The following is a 20,465-nucleotide window of genomic DNA, read 5'->3' as shown; positions in this document are numbered from 1 at the left end:
ATAAACGGTTAAAACAAACAAAAAAATACATACCTTACCACCTCCTCCACGCACAGCTTTAATCATTACAGGATAGCCTATCTTCCTGGCTTGTTCCTTAAGGTGCTGGTCAGACTGGTCTTCTCCATGATATCCTTCTATGATGGGAACGCCAGCAGCGGACATGATTGACTTTGATGTGCTGGGGAAAAAAAAAAAAATAAAAGAATAATATTCTTCCTCATTTTTCTTCTGTCTCAAAAGGTACGTAAGGGTCCAGAAGCAACAAGCAAAACGTTACCTCTTAATCCCCATATCTCGAATAGCAGAAGATGGAGGTCCGATAAATATTATGTTTTCCTTTTTGCATAGTTCTGCAAATTCTGTATTTTCTGACAGAAATCCATAACCTGGATGAACAGCCTATCAAAATATAGGATAAAAATGGTACAATTAATAGAGCATTATAGGACTATAAATGCACATACTGCTCTTAAGGCCCCGTCTCACATAGCGATTTACCAGCGATCACGACCAGCGATACGACCTGGCCGTGATCGTTGGTAAGTCGCTGTGTGGTCGCTGGGGAGCTGTCACACAGACAGCTCTCTCCAGCGACCAACGATCAGGGGAACGACTTCGGCATCGTTGAAACTGTCTTCAACGATGCCGAAGTCCCCCTGCAGCACCCGGGTAACCAGGGTAAACATCGGGTTACTAAGCGCAGGGCCGCGCTTAGTAACCCGATGTTTACCCTGGTTACCAAAAAAAACAAACAGTACATACTCGCCTTTCGGTGTCCCTTGCTGTCTGCTTCCTGCTCTGACTGAGCCGCCGTACACTGAGAGCAGAGCGCAGCGGTGACGTCACCGCTGTGATCTGCTTTCACTTTCACTTTGCGGCGCTCAGTCAGAGCAGGAAGCAGACAGCAAGGGACCTGACGGACATCAGATGGTGAGTATGTAGTGTTTGTTTTTTTTTTACATTTACGCTGGTAACCAGGGTAAACATCGGGTTACTAAGCGCGGCCCTGCGCTTAGTAACCCGATGTTTACCCTGGTTACCAGTGAAGACATCGCTGGATCGGTGTCACACACACACCGATTCAGCGATGTCAGCGGGACCTCAACGACCAAAAAAAGGTCCAGGCCATTCCGACACGACCAGCGATCTCGCAGCAGGGGCCTGATCGCTGGTACGTGTCACACATAGCGAGATCGCTACTGAGGTCGCTGTTGCGTCACAAAACTAGTGACTCAGCAGCGATCTCGCTAGCGATCTCGCTATGTGAGACGGGGCCTTTACTGCTTTATTTACAAGACCAAATGGCTGCATTGCATTTGGGCTCGAGGAAGCACCGCAGCTTCACACTATATATTTTAGAGGCATTTTTTATCTAATGTTTTCCCTTTATTCATTGGGTTTTTTAAACAAATATCCCGGCATTTTCTTCTCTTGCTTTCTAGCTAATTTTCGAGTGGTTTCCACTATGGTCCATAGACATACATTATATACTGTATATATCATTACTGATTTAATATGTCGTACAAGTATTTATTATATTTATGTGCTTATCTCTTGTCCTTTGACATGTGTAAAGCATGTAGATTACGTACAGTCTCTGCAGGGCACACAGATGCCACACTGCTGCAAGGCCCGTACATGCAACGCATGCAGCTCGGTTACATCTAAACACACAGATTTTTGCTCTCCGCGGTGTATACACTACCACATCTTAACATTTCTCCCTGGAACGTGACTCATCACATTCCTTCAGATAGTCTGTGCCTGCAGCATCCGTACAGCTTTAATAATGTGCATTTTCTGGTAGATTTCTCCTTGATCATAAAAACCTGCCTATGGACTATCAGATGCAAATGTTTTTTTATAAAGATTTTTTTTTTTGCTACAAAAGTGCAACTTATAGCCCAAAAAAATACAGTATATACGATTTGGTTGGTTGTCGGGGAAATGTGTGGTGCCAGGTGACTTCTCCTAGTAATTGTGATCAGTTTGGTCGGCAGTCAGCTCCAGAGTAGAGGGAGTGTTGTGAATTTACCTTTTGGGTCCCTCTAGTGGCTACTAGTGTTTTTACTCTGGGTATGTCTATCATCCCTTGTATGCTCACCTGGGTCGTTAGGTCAGGGGTGTTGCTATATTAGCTCCCTGGACCTTCAGTTCAATGCCTGGCAACGTTGATATCAGAGCTAATCTGTAGTGCTCTTGTCTACTGATCCTGGTTCCTGCTTGATTAAGCTAAGTCTGCTTTCTTGCTTTTTGCTATTGTTTTTGTTTGCATTTTTGTCCAGCTTGTACATAATCTGTAGCCTATCCTTGCTGGAAGCTCTAGGGAGGCTGGAGTTCTCCCCCCGGGCCGTTAGACGGTTCGGGGGTTCTTGAATCTCCAGTGTGGATTTTTGTAGGGTTTTTGTTGACCATATAAGTTATCTTACTACATTCTGCTATTAGTGAGTGGGCCTCTCTTTGCTAAACCTAGTTCATCTCTGTGTTTGTCATTTCCTCTTACCTCACCGTTATTATTTGTGGGGGGCTTGTATCCAACTTTTGGGGTCTATTCTCTGGAGGCAAGAGAGGTCTTTGTTTTCCTCTTCTAGGGGTAGTTAGTCCTCCGGCTGGCGCGAGACATCTAGCGACCAACGTAGGCATGTTCCCCGGCTACTTCTAGTGTTGGCGTTAGGAGTAGATATATGGTCAACCCAGTTACCACTGCCCTATGAGCTGGATTTTTGTACTTCGCAGACTTGCTGATATCTCTGAGACCCTCGCCATTGGGGTCATAACAGGGGAGACTAGCTGCTATGACGTCTCCCACACACAGAGGAGACCCTGCTCTGACAGCTTTAGTCCTCATACACACATTATACAGCAGGACTCAAAAGTGAAGCTGGAAATAAAGCTGCGGTGTTTCTGTGACTCACTTTCCCTTCTCTCTCCATAGACGTCTAGTGACAGCAACTGTAAACTGGAGAAGCCCCAATATTCAACCGAGGAGGCATAGCGGTGCACCAAAGTCTTAGCCACGCCATGGGGGCACTAACACCTTCTCGTTTGCATGCAAGTTGAAAGGTATCTTGTTAGGCTCTGTACCAGTAACAGGTACAGTGGCAGTATGGTTGTAACAGTGGCTAAGTTGCCTACAGCACATTTCATGCGTTTTGGGGATGACGGACTCCCTTTAAGGTATGTACATCAAAAAGGGTACCTATTCGCACATGCACATTTCCCCTTACGGTTTAAAAACATAATTGCCAAGTGCTCTTACTGTGCAGTAAAGAAGAACCATTACCTGGGCGCCTGATGCTTTAGCTACATGCATTATTTTGTCCATAGCAAGGTAACTTTGTTGAGAAGCAGCTGGTCCAATAAGATATGCTTCATCCGCCTAAAAAAAAAAAGTATTGGAGATTGCCAAAGAAATGACTTAATGAAATGTTTTCTTGTCTAATCAGGCATCATTGGAAATACGGGAAAAAAGGAAAATCAAGCAACTGCAAAATGCATTGAAATATCACATTTATTTGTAGATTAAAACATGAAAAAGTCAAGTTTTAAAGACATGTTAGAGCATCATTAAGAGCTAGAGTAGCTTGAAACGCGTTCACCATTGCGCTAGCAAGTTTTTTGAACTTTCCTATTTTATGTTTTAATTCTACAAATAAATGGATGTTTTAATGAATTTTGCGGTTGCTGGATTTTCCACGGTTCATTTGCTCAGGAAAGCAGCCTGAAGCCCCCATACACCGCACCCTCAATTCCAGGCATTTCCCAACCCGGTGAGCTGATGATTGCTACATTGTGTTTTTCTATCATTGGAAAAATGCTTTTGATTTTTATGCCGCCAGCTACAGTGGTCCGAGGTCTGACAACAGGCAATCCAAACATTAAAGAGAAGCCGGCAGCAGGATTTTGCAATGTACAGTAGTGCACAAGGGCCAATCTGTGCACAGAGTTTTATCCTCCCTGTCTGCGATTCCCGGGCCCCTCTGCTGCTTCCGGTCTGTGACTGCCATGTCACTGCTGCGTTTTCACACAGAGGGGGCAGCGGAGGGGCCGGGAAAGACAGACAGGAGGGGAAGACTCCCGTGTACAGTGAGGCCCCTGTGCACCCAAATCTAATTATCGGAAAACTTCAAATGGCGATTAGAGAAGGACAACAAAGCAGATTTCTTTACCAAAGGACTCAATGTAATCAGTATTGGAGCAAGATCACAGCCATGTCTTTACTGTACATTACAAAATCCTGCTGCCGGCTTCTCCTTAAGGTGCGGTCTGATGTACATGGCTGCCCAAATCTAGCAGAATACAGTGAACCCATGCAACACATATGGAATGGAGCCATACAGGTCTAAGTGCTCAGGTAGAGCCTATGTGCAGTGTGCGTAGGGCCTGAGAAAGAAACTGACATGACCTATAGGTTATAGATCCTACATAGAATATACTGGTAAGCACATGTATAGCTTTCACTATTGGCACATTATCTCCTTGGCAGTCATACTGAATTTTTCTACATGAATGAGGCTGGAGAGCTGTACAATACTTTATTTCAGCCACTGCCCCTGACTTATACCAGACTTCACTCAATATTGATTCAGCTATACAAAAAAAATTATAAATGAAGAACTGCCCAGCAATTTTATTAGATAAACATGAAAATTATTTTCAGATGTGGACAATGTTTCCCCATCACGTCATTATATCAGACTCCAGCTCAGTGTATGCGGACACCCTTCAGGCTTTATACTGTATAGAGTAATACTCTGTAATTCAGGTCCTATTTCTACTGCTGTATGAGTGACATCAGGTAGCAGTCTACCCACACGGTTATGGTCTTCACCTATTGCCAATGTCATGCTATTGTTTTTAAGTACCATTTATAAAACTACCGTAATAAAAAAAAAAAAAACACATCTAACATTTTTGTAATGGAGGTTCGTGGGGGTTCTACCTCTGCCAGTCTTTTAAATAAAGGCATTACCGCAGGCTAGAAAGTGACCAAAAAACCTTGGGAAAAAAAAAAATGAAACTTCTGGAAATGGAAAATCTGAAACCTCATGCTTCAGAAAATGACAGGTGGCAGCACAAGAGCGGAGTTACATTTGCACTCATTGGCATCTCTGACTGTGCCTAAAGGCATCTGCATTCAGTCTGTAGTCACTGCTCCCTCAGCTTGGGTGAAGATCCTGGCTCAGACGCTCTTCAATAATATCTTCTGATATTTCAGAGCATGATAAGGAATTTAATTAAAAAGCAGGATACAATACCAATGACACATGCATGGACTGCCTGTCCGCTTCACTGTAGACCGCCACAGACTGTACTCCCATCTTCTTCGCTGTCCGCATCACTCTGCAGGCAATCTCTCCTCTGTTTGCAATCAGAACCTTCTCAATCTTACTTCTCCCTGTGTAACAAAACATGGATTCATCATCAATAACGTGTGAGGCTGCGGGTACATGGAGGGCACTCCTCATATACAAACAATGTGCAGAGGAGCATAGAACTGTTCATTACAATGTGTCACCTCTGTATTACACGCTTATCATACTCTTATGTGGCAGAGGAGCCTTTAGGCAGCAAATCCAATAAGTGACTACATATTTTGCGTCTTTAGTCATGCTAAAGCCTAAGGTCTGCAAATCCCTCCACTGGCTCCCAATTCCCCAACGAATCCAGTTCAAACTACTAACACAGATCTACAAAGCCATCCACAACCTGTCCCCTCCCTACATCTCTGAACTAATCTCCCACTATCTTCCCTCACGGAATCTTCGATCCTCCCAAGACCTTCTACTCTCCTCCACACTTATTCGTTGCTCACACAACCGCCTCCAAGATTTCTCCTGAATATCCCCCATCCTCTGGAATTCCACGCCTAAACACGTCCGATTATCCACCACCCTTGGCTTTTCAGGTTCCATCTGAAGGATCCATCACTTCAGGAAAGCCTACAGCCTGCAATAACCATTCTGCTGCCCCACCAACCACCCGAGCTACCGCCATGTCACCGACCACCCGAGCTGCCGCCACGTCACCAACCACCGAGCTGCCGCCCCACCAACCACCCCAGCTGCCGCCACGTCATCAACCACCCGAGCTGCCGCCCCACATCCACCCAAGCTGCCGCCACTTCATCAACCACCCGAGCTGCCGCCCCACATCCACCCAAGCTGCCGCCACGTCATCAACCACCCGAGCTGCCGCCACGTCACCAACCACCCGAGCTGCCGCCACGTCACCAACCACCCGAGCTGCCGCCACGTCACCAACCACCCGAGCTGCCGCCACGTCACCAACCACCCGAGCTGCCGCCACGTCACCAACCACCCGAGCTGCCGCCACGTCACCAACCACCTGAGCTGCCGCCTCACCACCACCAGTGCTGCAGCACCCCGACCTCCTGTCTCTTCCCCATTATCCTGAAGAATGTAAGTCCGCAAGGACAGGGTCTTCTCCCCTCTGCACCAGCCTATCCTTGTAAATTTGTTTACTGTTAACGATATCTATAACCCTGTATGTAACCCCTTGTCTCATGTACAGCACCATGGAATTAATGGTGCTATATAAATAAATAATAACTAGTAGGATTATTAAATCACCTGGAGCGGGCACCATTATACCCGACAGTAGTCCTGTAATAGGATTACACACACACACACACACATGCAGATTTATGTTTATGTATGGATAATTATGCTGTCTACACTGTGGAGTATTTCACTCCTGATGGAGTGCTATCTACAGAACACTATAGTTTTTTTCTTGATCTTAAGGTACCTTCACACTGAACAACTTTACAACGATATCGCTAGCGATCTGTGACGTTGCGGCGTCCTGGATAGCAATATCGTTGTGTTTGACACGCAGCAGCGATCTGGATCCTGCTGTGATGTCGTTGGTCGGAGCTAGGAGGCCAGCACCTTATTTCGTCGCTGGATCTCCCGCAGACATCGCTGGATCGGTGTGTGTGACACCAATCCAGCGATGTCTTCACTGGTAACCAGGGTAAACATCGGGTTACTAAGCGCAGGGCCGCGCTTAGTAACCCGATATTTACCGTGGTTACCAGCGTAAAAGTAAAAAAAAACAAACACTACATACTTACATTCCGCTGTCTGTCCCCCGGCGTTCTGCTTCTCTGCACTGTGTAAGTGCCAGCCGGAAAGCAGGGCACAGCGGTGACGTCACCGCTCTGCTTTCCGGCCGCTGTGCTTACACAGTGCAGAGAGCCGGGGGACAGACAGCGGAAGGTAAGTATGTAGTGTTTGTTTTTTTTTACTTTTACGCTGGTAACCAGGGTAAACATCGGGTTACTAAGCGCGGCCCTGCACTTAGTAACCCGATGTTTACCCTGGTTACCCGGGGACCTCGGCATAGTTGGTCGCTGGAGAGCGGTCTGTGTGACAGCTCTCCAGCGACCAAACAGCGATGCTGCAGCGATCGGGATCGTTGTCTGGATCGCTGCAGCGTCGCTAAATGTGACGGTACCTTTAAAGTATTTTTTGCAATGGAACCTCAAATAAAACTGTATAGAAGTATTAATTTGCATTCACCAAAAACAGATATCAGCCTCCCGAAATAACATTATGATTCTTATTAGATTATTTCAATGGGTCGGCTCTACAAATAAAAAACATCAATCTAACCATCACCAACAAATACTGATACCAGAGAACGCTAGCATAACATACCTGCAGATGCATATCTGAGGGAAATAAGGCCATGGGTCCTGTAATAGATGAAAAACAGGTACAGGTCAATACAAATTATAACTGCTAGAGTGGATACAGTGGGGAAAATAAGTATTTGATACACTGCCGATTTTGCACATTTTCCCACCTACAGTTTTGCTCAAAAGGTTACATACCCCGGCAGATTTTTTTTGCTTTCTTAGATTTTTTTTCAGAGAATATGAAAAACCCACAAATAACATCAGCTGAAATACAGGACTCTGAAAACTAGTGGTATGGCTGTTTCAAGATGCACAATAAGGAGGCACTTGAAGAAAAATGGGCTGCATGGTCGAGGTGCCAGAAGAAAGCCATTACTGCGCAGATGCCACAACGTAGTTTTTCTACAATACACAAAACAGCACAGAGACAAGCCTCAAAACTTGTGGAAGAAGGTAATTTGGAATGATGAGACCAAAATTGAACTTTTTGGCCACAACCATAAACGTTACATTTGGAGAGAGGTCAACAAGGCCTACGATGAAAGGAACACCATTCCTACTGTAAAGCACGGAGGTGGATTATTGATATTTTGGGGGATGTGTGAGCTTCAAAAGGCACAGGAAACTTGGTCAAAGTTGAAGGAAAGATGAATGCAGCACGTTATCAGCAAATACTGGAGGCAAATTTGCACTCATCGGCCCGAAGGCTGCGCATGGGATGTACTTGGACGTTCTAACATGACAACGATTCAAAACACATGGTCAAATCGACCTGTCATTGGCTACAGCAGAACAAAGTGAAGGTTCTGGAGTGGCCATCTCAGTCCCCTGACCTCAATAACGTTGAGACACTCTGGGGAGATCTCAAGCATGCAGTTCATGCTAGACAGGCCAGGAATTTACAGGAACTGGAGGCTTTTTGCCAAGAAGAGTGGGCAGCTTTACCATCTGAGAAAATAAAGAACCTCATCCATAACTACCACAATGACTTCAAGCTGTCATTGATGTTACAGGGGCCAATACATGGTATTAAGAAATGGGGGGGTATGTGAAGTTTTGATCAGGGTCATTTGGATGTTTGGGGTTGTCATTATTATTTAAAAAGAGAAAACACAGTAGTTTGACAATAAATGGCTTCACCCAACCACTAACCATGAGTGGAGGAAACGTTTTGGTGTTATTCATATTCTCTGAAAAAAGGCCAAGAAAGTTTTTATTGTAAGTACTCCAACTGTGAGCGACAGAATCTAAAAATAAAAGCCAGAAAATCGCATTGTATGATTTTTACATATTTTATGCAATAAAATGCTATTTAAGTTTTTGATCACCTACCAACCAACAAGAATTCTGGATCTCACAGACCTGTTGGAAGCTTCTTCAAGAAAAATGTTCTCTGCACTGATTACCTGTATTAATTGCACTTGTTTGAACTAGTTACTTGTACAAAAACACCTGTCCGTCTAGACACTCAAACTCCAACCTCTCCACCATGGCCAAAACCAAAGAGCTGTCTAAGGACACCAGGGACAAAATTATAGTCCTACACAACCTTGGGATGGGCTACAGGACAACAGGCAAGCAGCTTGGTGAGAAGGCAATAAATGTTGGCACAATTATTAAAAAATGAAAAACACAAGATGACTGCCAATCTTCCTCAGTCTGTGGCTCCATGCAAGATCACGCCTTGTGGGGGTAAGGGTGATTCTAAGAAAGGTGAGGAATCAGCCCAGACCTACACCGGAGGACCTGGTCAATGACCTAAAGAGAGGTGGGACTACAGTCTCAAACATTACCGTTACTAACACCCTACTCACTCATGGATTAAAATCCTGCAGGGCACGCAAGGTCCCAATGCTGAAGCCAGCACACGTCCAGGCCCTTTTGAAATTTGCCAATGACCATCTGCATGATCCAGAGGAGGCATGGGAGATCATATGGTCAGATGAGACTAAAATAGATTTTTTTTAGCATCAACTGCACTCACCGTGTTTGGAGGAAGAAGGATGAGTCCAATCCCAATAACACCATCCCAACCATGAAGCATGGTGGGGAAACATCATACTTTGGGGGTGCTTTTCTGCATAGGGGACAGGGCAATTGCACCGTATTAAAGGGAGGATGGAAGGGATCATGTATTGTGAGATTTCGGGGAACATCCATCCTTCAGCAAGAGCATTGAAGATGGGTTGTGGCTGGATCATCCAGGATGACAAACACTGCCAGGGCAACTAAGGAGTGGCATTTCAAGGTCCTGGAGTGGCCTAGCCAGTCTCCAGACCTGAACCCAATAGAAAATCTTTGGAGGGAGCTGAAACTCAAATGTTGTCCAGCGCCAGCCCCAAAACCTGAAAGATATGGAGAAGATCTGTATGGAAGAAGGGGCCAAAATCCCTGCTGCAGTGGGTGCACACTTGGTCAATAACTACAAGAAACGTCTGACCTCTGTAATTTCAAACAACACTTTTCTGTACCAAATACTAAGTTCTGTTTTCTACTGTATCAATTAATTTGCATTTTATTGCATCATATATTTTAAAATCATACAATGTGATTTTCTGGACTTTTTAAGATTCTGTCTCACACAGTTGAAGTGTACCTATTAGTGATGAGCGAGTGTACTCATTGCTCTGGTTTTCCCGAGCACACTCGGGTGGTCTCCGAGTATTTATGACTGCTCGGAGATTTAGTTTTCATCGCCTCAGCAGCTGAAATGATTTACAGCTATTAGCCAGCTTGATTACATGTGGGGATTCCCTAGCAACCAGGCAACCCCCACATGTACTCAGCCTGGCTAGTAGCTGTAAATCATTCAGCTGCCGTGTTGAAAACTAAATCTCCGAACACTAACAAATACTCAGAGGTCACCCGAGCAATGAGTACACTCGCTCATCACTAGTACCTATGTTAAAAATTATCCATTCTTTGTAGGTGGGAAAACTTACAAATCGACAGTGTATCAAATACCGTACTTATTTTCCCCACTGTAGACACAAACAGACCCAAGAACATTAGGTCATTCTTACCGGAAACTCTACTCTTTTCCCCAACAGTGAACACAAGGAGGTCTACCACGTGTCCTAGTGCCGCACTAAAAGTGATCTAGAAAATTCACGATAAACGCTCAAAATATGGACAAATTTACCATTCCTACCAGAGGAAATCTTCATACACCACATGGAAAGGTTTATCAGAGTGGCTCTTGGTACATGAGAAGTCTGTCACAACACACTAGATGGCTGCTGGTGGAACAATGTTTCAGCTGATCTGTCGACAGCCATCTCAGCCGGCTCTCCCATATACAGGAGCACTTGTTCTGCAAGCACTCCCGTGTCCTCTACAAGAAAGCTTATCTCTGGGAGAACAATGTGACCGGCAGTCCGACATCAGACATGCATGGTCGACATCTCCTCTGATGAGCAGTTGGCCGGCACCCTGTATACATTTGACTGTCGGCCGAACCTGTCTATATCAGGGGGTGTAGGCCACCAATGGTCTGCATGTAGATGGTGGCCTTTATACACTTTTGTTCCACTTTCTATAGGTTGGATTTGTTGTTGCCTTTTAGAACATGACCTTCCTACTAAACTAAGAACATAGCTATTTGCTAAGCAAAAAGTCTGCAAAATATTTCTCGAATGTGGACGAGGCACGCATGACAAAATGTTACTGAATTCCATTGATCAAGTACATTACTAGACCTCATTCAAACATCCATTCCTCACATACATGTTTTTCACAACCAACGGACCCATTGTAGTCTATGGAGCTGTTCACAGGTTGGCGGGTTTTTTTGCAGACTGCGTGTATGGAGATATATCCATTTTTTTCCAGCCTTAGATCATACTGTCCAATATAAATCTCTGGGTCAGTGAACAGCTCGTACAAGACTCTGATGTTACATGCTAGTGATGTCTGTTTTCCACTGCACATTTGCCATGAGAATCTTGATTATACGGTGTCAGTTTTTTGGAGAATATGAGGAAATACTGATCCTAAGAACTGACACATTGGACTCTTTTTTCAAGTACAAGAAAAATCAATGACATCTAAATGAAATAAAGAATAGAAATAATGGCCCAAAAATTGCAATAAAGAAAAACAATAAAGGTATGTGCCCACGTTGCGGATTCTGCTGCGGATTTTTCCGCAGCAAATTTGGAAAATCCGCAGTGCAAAACCACTGCGGTTTTCACTGCGGATTTTTTCGCAGTTTCTTCTGCGGATTCCTCTGCGGGTTTTCAACTACACTTTCCTATTGGTGCTGGTTGAAAACCGCTGCGGAATCCGCAGAAAGAAGTGACATGCTACGGAAAATAATCCGCTGCGTTTCCGCGCTGAATTTTCCGCAGCATGTGCACAGCGGTTTTTTTTCCCATAGGTTTACATGGTACTGTAAACTTTGGGAAAACTGCTGCGGATCCGCAGCGTCTAATCCGCTGCGGATCCGCAGCAAAATCCACAGCGTGTGCACATAGCCTAAAAATTCACTGCTCATATTCAGTGCTGAGGCATTGTACACAGCACATGTATAACGGAGGAGTCACTGTATTGTTTGATTAAAACATAGTTAAAGGGACTCTCTGGTGAAAACGAGTCATCCCTTATCCAGATGATGTGTGGTAACTTGTTGGTCAGTAGAGGTCCGACTGCTGGGAGCTGCACAGAGTGGCAGAACAGGGAATTTCTGTCCACATTAAAAAATGGACCTGTATGTTGGATGCCTGATTAGTGCTCCACTTTTTCTATAGGGCTGGCAGAAAAAAACTGAGCACATCATTCGGCAAATCCATAGGGAATGGATGAAGTGCAGTTTCAGCATGAGCACCGACAACCTATTCCAATGGGGACAAAAGTGCTCCATTCTCCCGATCAGTGCGGGTCACAGAGGTCAGACCTCCATAAACCAACACGTTATCACCTAGTCTTTGGATAAGTGACAACTTGTACTCACCGGACAGCCCTTAATAAAGCAAGGCCGTTCATACTCCCCCTCTGGATCCACTTGTGACACCGGCAGAGACCTGAGTCTTCGAGCAAAGTAGAAAAATTACCAAAGTCATCTATCAATTATAATTATTGGTTACTAAAAACAAAGAAAATTCTGAGTTGAGTAATAATTTTCAGGAGTCGTGCAGATGGCTGTAAATCCTCTCATCTGAGAGAATCGGGTTGATTATGCTGATCATACGCAGATCAGAGTTTGGTCACAGTGTCAGCATCGTATGATCCAATTCTCTTGAATGAGAGGATAGAGAAAAAAAAAAATCTCCATCTGTTCCATTCTGTCAGTGTGTGGATATCGGACTGCACTCAGATGTCATCCGAATGCAGTGCGATGTTTCCCACACACTCACTGACTTGCACGGCTGAGTGTGATGCGCTGCGTTTTTTTCCCCTCAGTCTCTGTCCGATGGGGAACAAAAAAAAAAAATATATCAGACATGTGCACAGCTCCATAGAATAACATTGGTCCTGTGCGATCTGACGTTTTGTTGGATCGCACCCGCACCCAGACCGAAAATCCGACTGCACGCCCCGGCCATAAGGGAGGGTCAGCAGAATAGCTGTGTGTGTGTGGATGGATTCTGGTCTCTTTTGCCACCAGCCAGGATTACACCCCTGAGATGTCAGTGCAGCACCTCAGCAGGCAAGGACGTGACCCAACACTGGCCTGATAAGGCCGGTTTCACATTTGCGGTTGTGTCCGCAGCGTTTCTTCCACAATTATCTGCATGCTTCGTGTATTCCTATCTTTAACATTAGGGATGCATGAGTCTGCGATCGGTTGCGTTTTGCCGCGTTAGACAACGCATGCGCCGTTTCGTCGTCTGCGGTTTGGCGCGGTAAACGCTACATGTAGTAATTTTAGAGGCGTCAATTAGCCACCTAGAAACGTATGCGGTTAGCACAAGAAATGCGGCAAAAAAACGCATTGCTGTCTATATGAACGCATGGGTACACATGTCTGCGTACTTCGGACTGCGCATGTCCAGGAACTGATTTAGACATGCCCATTAAAGACACACCCTCCTGGAAATATCAAACGCATGCGCATAAAATGCGCAAACACGTTAAAAAGCATGCAAACGCTGCGGGGTTTTTTACTATCATGTGTAAGTCGATGCAGATAAAAAACGCTGCGTTATCAGACGTTTGCATGCGTTATTGCACGCGTCTGCGGACGATACGCTGCGGACTTAACTACAAATGTGAAACTAGCCTTAGCCAGACACCCGGAGCTACAGGAGGGGCAGAGCAGCCAATCACATTACAGGTAACACGTTTCTAAGGCGCTATGGACAGTAAGCAGTGATCTGATTGGTAGCTGTGGGGAATAACTACGCCAGTTACTATCTCCCCTTCTCTACACACGGCGGCGCAGTCTCTCCCAGGACGTGGAGCCACTTTATACATAATACTGGGCGCCATTACTTATCAGCTCTCATGCACGGGTATCAGCACAATAACCCACCGGGAATGCAGCAGCGCTGACAGGCCCCGGCAGCGTCTCCTACTGACAAGCACCAAGGTGGCCGCCATGTTAGCGTCTCCCAGCCCAGTGACTCTTGGGACACGCCCCTTCAGCACCTCGCCGTGCAGGGGACCCGATAACACGGGCAGCTTGGATCACAGCCATAAAGCGAGGTGCTGAGAATTACTAACACTGACTAGGTGTATTTTATACAAATGCAACTTTATTGCTAACGGCCAGTCGCATCCCTCCCCACTACAGGACCTTCGTGACGTCACCAGACCATAGCACGTGACCGTGTAGGCAGTGTACCACGTGAGCGTGTATTCGGCGTACCACGTGATCGACCGTAGACCGGGCGGCTTATTCAACACACGTTGGCGGGGGTTGTGCACAGTAATGTGCAGTGTGTATGGAGTCTCGGAGGAAACGCAGTGTAATGTGCGTCACGGGTTGGCCATCTTTGGGAGAGAGATATAATTATTACCACAACTCTCAACTTTTGAGGGAAAATGATGTGGTGCAGAGAGTGTCGTGACAAATCTTGGCCACAACCCATTTCACTTCCATTAAACCATTTCCCATTATTGTCTCCCTTGGCAGGAGGAGCGGCGCTGACGGGGGACATTCAGCAGACACCCGAGACTGCGGGACGTAGACCCAAATCCGGGCGTTCCGCTGTATCCGGGAGCGCGGATGGGTTCCCGGGACCCCGGTCAGTGCTGGTGGGTGGAGGCCGTGAGTCTCTAAGGCTATGTCTCCACGTTCAGGACGGCCGGCGGGATCGCCGCAGCGGCGAAGCCCCGCTCCCTTTCTGGGACGCGATGATGCCGGACGTGTTAACTCTTCACATCCGGGATGATCGCTCTCTCCCATAGCGCCCTGTGATATGCCTTGCGGGGACGCTGCGTCCCCGCAAGGTGTACGGACATGCTGCCATCTGAAAAGACGCGCAGCATGTCCGTAGTCGCAGGGCCGCCGCGTGCGGGTTTCCACGCAGAGTGGAGACGGGATTTCATAAAATCCCCTCCACTATGCTGGAACATCTGGACGCTGCTTGTTTGACGCTGCAGCTCTGCGCAGCATCAAACAAGCAGCGTTTCCTGACCGTGGAAACATACCCTTATACCACATGTTTCTTTTTGTATCTGTAAGGCCGTGTTCACACGTTGCAGAAATCCTGTGTTTTTTGTTTTCTGCACCAAACTACACAATAACAATCTTCTCTGATTATTGCTGCATTTCTGGCCTCTTCCCCCTTATGTGATGCATTTCTGGTGCACATGTGAAGTCGCGTTTCAAGGCTATTGTGCACACGTTGCGGATTTGACTGTGGAATTTTCTGTGCAGATTCTGCATTTCTTGGCAAAAAACGCAGGTCAGAATCTGCGCCTTTTTTTTAGTATGTGCACATGTTGCAGATTTTTGTACGGATTTCTTCTTTTTTTTTACCCCTGCAGATTTCTATTAGGGTATGTGCACACATTGCAGATTTGCCTCTGGAATTTTCTGTGCAGATTCTGCTTCTCTTGGCAGAAAACGCAGGTGCAGATTTGATGCGTTTTTCCTTCGGATTTCATGTGTTTTTACCCCTGCGGGTTTCTATAATGGAATGGATGCAGAAACGCTGCAGATCCGCACAAAAGAAGTGACATGCTCCTTCTTTCAGTCCGCTTGTTTTCCATGCTGAATTTTCCGCACCATTAGCACCGCATTTTTTTTTCCTATTGGTTTACATTGTACTGTAAATCACTTGCGGATCTGCAGCGTTTCTGCGCAGAAAAAAACGCTGCGGATCCGCAGTAAATCCACAACGTGTGCACATAGCTTTTTGGAATGGGTGCAGAAAGGCAGCAGATCTGCAAAAAGAATTGAAGTGGTCCTTTTTTTAATCTGCTGCGTTTTCCGTGCAGATTTTTCTGCACCATTAGCACAGCATTGTTTTTCCATTGATTTACATTGAACTGTAAATCACTTGCGAATCTGCAGCGTTTCTGCATGGAAAAAAACGCTGCAGATATCCAGGAAATCCGCAACGTGTGCACATAGCCGTAGTGCTTTTTACAGTAAAGAAAAGCTTTGATTCTGCACTTAAAAAAAAGAAACTACAGTTTTTTATGTGTTTTTTTTTTTTTTTAGGCTTCACATAGAAGATGAGAGAAAATAAGTACCAAAATCGCTCAGTCCAGCAGCATCTTTAGACCACCGCAGTTTTCATGAAATCACATCCAATTTGAACAGTTGCACGCAGCAGAGTTTCTGTACAAAAACGCAGCATTTACACTACATGTGAACACGGCCTAAATGTCTAAGCAAAATGCATAACATTCCATGGAGTCTCGGCCCTTTGCTGAATTCTGTGGTTTTGGTGCATTTTTTCCTCTACACCATGTTCCAAATTATTATGGAAATGATATTTTTCTCGGATTTTCCTATATGGTCGGTGCAAATGACAGTCGGTCTAATAAAAGTCATCACCCGTTAGAGTATACATCAAATTTTATTGAAGAAACCTCCCAATGATAACAGTATAATCTCCAAAATGAATAAAAACTCAAAATGCACTGTTCCAAATTATTAGGCACAGTAGAATTTCTAAACATTTGATATGTTTAAAGAACTGAAAATGCTCATTTGTGGAATTTGCAGTATTAGGAGGTCACATTCACTGAACAAAAAAGCTATTTAACTCCAAAACTTCCTAACAGGCCAAGTTACATGTTAACATATGACCCCTTCTTTGATATCACCTTCACAATTTTTGCATCCATTGAACTTGTGAGTTTTTGCAGAGTTTCTGCTTGTATTTCTTTGCATGAAGTCAGAATAGCCTCCCAGAGCTGCTGTTTTGATGTGAACTGCCTCCCACCCTCATAGATCTTTTGCTTGATGATACTCCAAAGGTTCTCTATAGGGTTGAGGTCAAAGGAAGATGGTGGCCACACCATGAGTTTATCTCCTTTTATGCCCATAGCAGCCAATGACTCAGAGGTATTCTTTGCAGCATGAGATGGTGCATTGTCATGCATGAAGATGATTTTGCTCCTGAAGGCACGTTTCTGCTTTTTAGACCATAGAAGAAAGTTGTCAGTCAGAAACTCACATCATTTTCACACATTCAGTAACCTTAAAGGGCCCTACCAGTTGTTTCCCTGTTGTGAACTCTATTTTTAGGCTCCCTCTAGTGGTCACAAGCAGTACTGTGTAGTGTTGTCTTCTGCAGGTTGGCTGCATCAGCTGGTTCGTTATCCTTGGTTCGTTTCCTATTTAACTCACCTGGATACTCAGTTCCTTGCCTGCTATCAATGTATTCAGTGCTCTTCAGATTCCTTGTGATTACCTTGCTCCCAGCCTCTCCAAGACAAGCTAAGTTTTTGTCCGTTCATTTTTTGATTATCAGCATTCATCATGTTTCTTGTCCAGCTTGCTAAGATGTGATCTCCTCGCTTGCTGGTTGCTCTAGGGGACTGAGTTTCTCCCCCCACACCGTTAGTTGGTGCGGGGGTTCTTGAAATCTCAGTGTGGATATTTTGTTAGGGTTTTTTACTGACCGCACAGACCCCTTACTATTTTCTGCTATCTAGTATTAGTGGGCCTCATTTGCTGAATCTGTTTTCACCCCTGTGTATGTGCCTTCCTCTTACCTCACCGTTATTATTTGTTGGGGGCTTCTATATCTTTGGGGATTATTTCTCTGGAGGCAAGAGAGGTCTTTCTTTCTCTCTAGGGGTAGTTAGTTCCTCAGGCTGGCTCGAGACGTCTAGGATTTTTTAGGCACGTTCACCGGCTGTTATGACCCCAATGGCGAGGGTCTCAGAGGAACGTGGAAGTCTGCAGAATACAAAAATCCAGCTCATAGGGCAGTGGTAACTGGGTTGACCATATATCTACTCCTAACGCCAACACTAGCAGTAGCCGGGGATCATTCCTACGTTGATTCTAGATGACACGCGCCAGCCGGAGAATCTAGCTACCCCTAGTAGAGGAAAACAAAGACCTTTCTTGCCTCCAGAGAAGGGGACCCCAAAGCTGGATAGAAGCCCCCCACAAATAATAACGGTGAGGTAAGAGGAAATGACAAACACAGAAATGAACCAGGTTTAGCACAGAGAGGCCCGCTTACTGATAGCAGAATAAAGAAAGGTAACTTATATGGTCAACAAAAACCCTATCAAAATCCACACTGGAAATTCAAGAACCCCCGAACCGTCTAACGGTCCGGGGGGAGAACACCAGCCCCCTAGAGCTTCCAGCAAAGGTCAGGACACAGATTTGGAACAAGCTGGACAAAAATACAAAACCAAAACAAATAGCAAAAAGCAAAAGGCAGACTTAGCTGATATAACTGGAACCAGGATCAGTAGACAAGAGCACAGCAGACTAGCTCTGATAACTACGTTGCCAGGCATAGAACTGAAGGTCCAGGGAGCTTATATAGCAACACCCCTAACTAACGACCCAGGTGCGGATAAAAGGAATGACAGAAAAACCAGAGTCAAAAAACTAGTAACCACTAGAGGGAGCAAAAAGCAAATTCACAACAGTACCCCCCCCTTAGTGAGGGGTCACCGAACCCTCACCACGACCACCAGGGCGATCAGGATGAGCGGCATGAAAGGCACGAACTAAATCGGCCGCATGAACATCAGAGGCGACCACCCAGGAATTATCCTCCTGACCATAGCCCTTCCACTTGACCAGGTACTGAAGCCTCCGCCTGGAGAGGCGAGAATCCAAGATCTTCTCCACCACGTACTCCAACTCGCCCTCAACCAACACCGGAGCAGGAGGCTCAGCAGAAGGAACTACAGGCACAATGTACCGCCGCAACAAGGACCTATGAAATACATTGTGAATAGCAAACGACACAGGAAGATCCAGACGAAAAGATACAGGATTAAGGATTTCCAATATCTTGTAAGGCCCAATAAAACGAGGTTTAAATTTGGGAGAGGAGACCTTCATAGGAACAAAGCGGGAAGAAAGCCATACCAAATCCCCAACGCGTAGTCGGGGACCCACACCGCGGCGGCGGTTGGCAAAGCGCTGAGCCCTCTCCTGTGACAACTTCAAGTTGTCCACCACATGATTCCAGATCCGCTGCAACCTATCCACCACAGAATCCACCCCAGGACAGTCAGAAGGCTCCACATGACCCGAAGAAAAGCGAGGATGGAAACCAGAGTTGCAGAAAAAAGGCGAAACCAAGGTGGCGGAACTAGCCCGATTATTAAGGGCAAACTCAGCCAACGGCAAGAATGTCACCCAATCGTCCTGATCAGCAGAGACAAAACACCTCAAATAAGCCTCCAAAGTCTGATTGGTTCGCTCCGTCTGTCCATTAGTCTGAGGATGGAAAGCAGACGAAAACGACAAATCAATGCCCATCCTACTACAAAAGGATCGCCAGAACCTGGAAACGAACTGGGATCCTCTGTCTGACACAATATTCTCAGGGATGCCGTGCAAACGAACCACGTTCTGGAAAAACACAGGAACCAGATCGGAAGAGGAAGGCAGCTTAGGCAAAGGAACCAAATGGACCATCTTGGAGAAGCGATCACATATCACCCAGATAACGGACATGCCCTGAGATAGCGGAAGATCAGAAATGAAATCCATGGAGATATGTGTCCAAGGTCTCTTCGGGACAGGCAAGGGCAAGAGCAAACCGCTGGCACGAGAACAGCAAGGCTTGGCTCGAGCACAAGTCCCACAGGACTGCACAAATGACCGCACATCCCTTGACAAGGAAGGCCACCAAAAGGACCTGGCCACCAGATCTCTGGTGCCAAAAATTCCCGGGTGACCTGCCAACACCGAGGAATGAACCTCGGAAATGACTCTGCTAGTCCACTTATCCGGGACAAACAGTCTGTCAGGTGGACAAGACTCAGGCCTATCAGCCTGAAATCTCTGCAACACACGTCGCAGATCCGGAGAAATAGCTGACAAGATAACTCCATCTTTAAGAATACCAACAGGATCAGCGACTTCAGGAGCATCAGGCACAAAGCTCCTAGAAAGAGCATCGGCCTTCACATTCTTTGAACCTGGTAAATACGAGACAACAAAATCAAAGCGGGAGAAAAACAATGACCAGCGGGCCTGTCTCGGATTAAGGCGTTTAGCAGACTCGAGATACATCAGATTTTTGTGATCAGTCAAGACCACCACACGATGCTTAGCACCCTCGAGCCAATGACGCCACTCCTCAAATGCCCATTTCATGGCCAACAACTCCCGATTGCCCACATCATAATTTCGCTCGGCAGGCGAAAACTTCCTAGAGAAAAAGGCACAAGGTTTCATAACAGAGCAACC

General features: G+C 45.7%; 1 protein-coding gene and 1 long non-coding RNA gene across 2 annotated transcripts in view; one reads left to right on the top strand and one right to left on the bottom strand.

Moving 5' to 3' along the window:
* MCCC1 (methylcrotonyl-CoA carboxylase subunit 1) overlaps positions 1–14,442 on the bottom strand; it is an 86,650-nt gene extending 72,208 nt beyond the window's left edge. Inside the window, exons 1-6 of the mRNA XM_077290430.1 lie at positions 14,142–14,442; positions 7,689–7,726; positions 5,262–5,401; positions 3,287–3,382; positions 281–402; positions 34–181 (exon numbers count right to left, since the gene is read on the bottom strand). Coding sequence (XP_077146545.1) covers positions 34–181; positions 281–402; positions 3,287–3,382; positions 5,262–5,401; positions 7,689–7,726; positions 14,142–14,209 — 612 coding nt within the window. The 5' untranslated portion in view covers positions 14,210–14,442. The remainder of the gene's footprint in view (positions 1–33; positions 182–280; positions 403–3,286; positions 3,383–5,261; positions 5,402–7,688; positions 7,727–14,141) is intronic.
* Positions 14,443–14,462: 20 nt separating this feature from the next.
* Positions 14,463–16,419, top strand: LOC143808121 (uncharacterized). The gene is made up of 3 exons (XR_013221883.1): positions 14,463–14,582; positions 14,745–14,856; positions 16,281–16,419. It is a non-coding gene; the product is annotated as an uncharacterized LOC143808121 (long non-coding RNA).
* The last annotated feature ends 4,046 nt before the right edge of the window (positions 16,420–20,465 follow it).

Source organism: Ranitomeya variabilis, chromosome 2, assembly GCF_051348905.1.
Source record: "Ranitomeya variabilis isolate aRanVar5 chromosome 2, aRanVar5.hap1, whole genome shotgun sequence".
NCBI classification, from domain to species: Eukaryota; Metazoa; Chordata; class Amphibia; order Anura; family Dendrobatidae; genus Ranitomeya; species Ranitomeya variabilis.
This window is presented reverse-complemented; position numbering and strand designations above follow the sequence as displayed.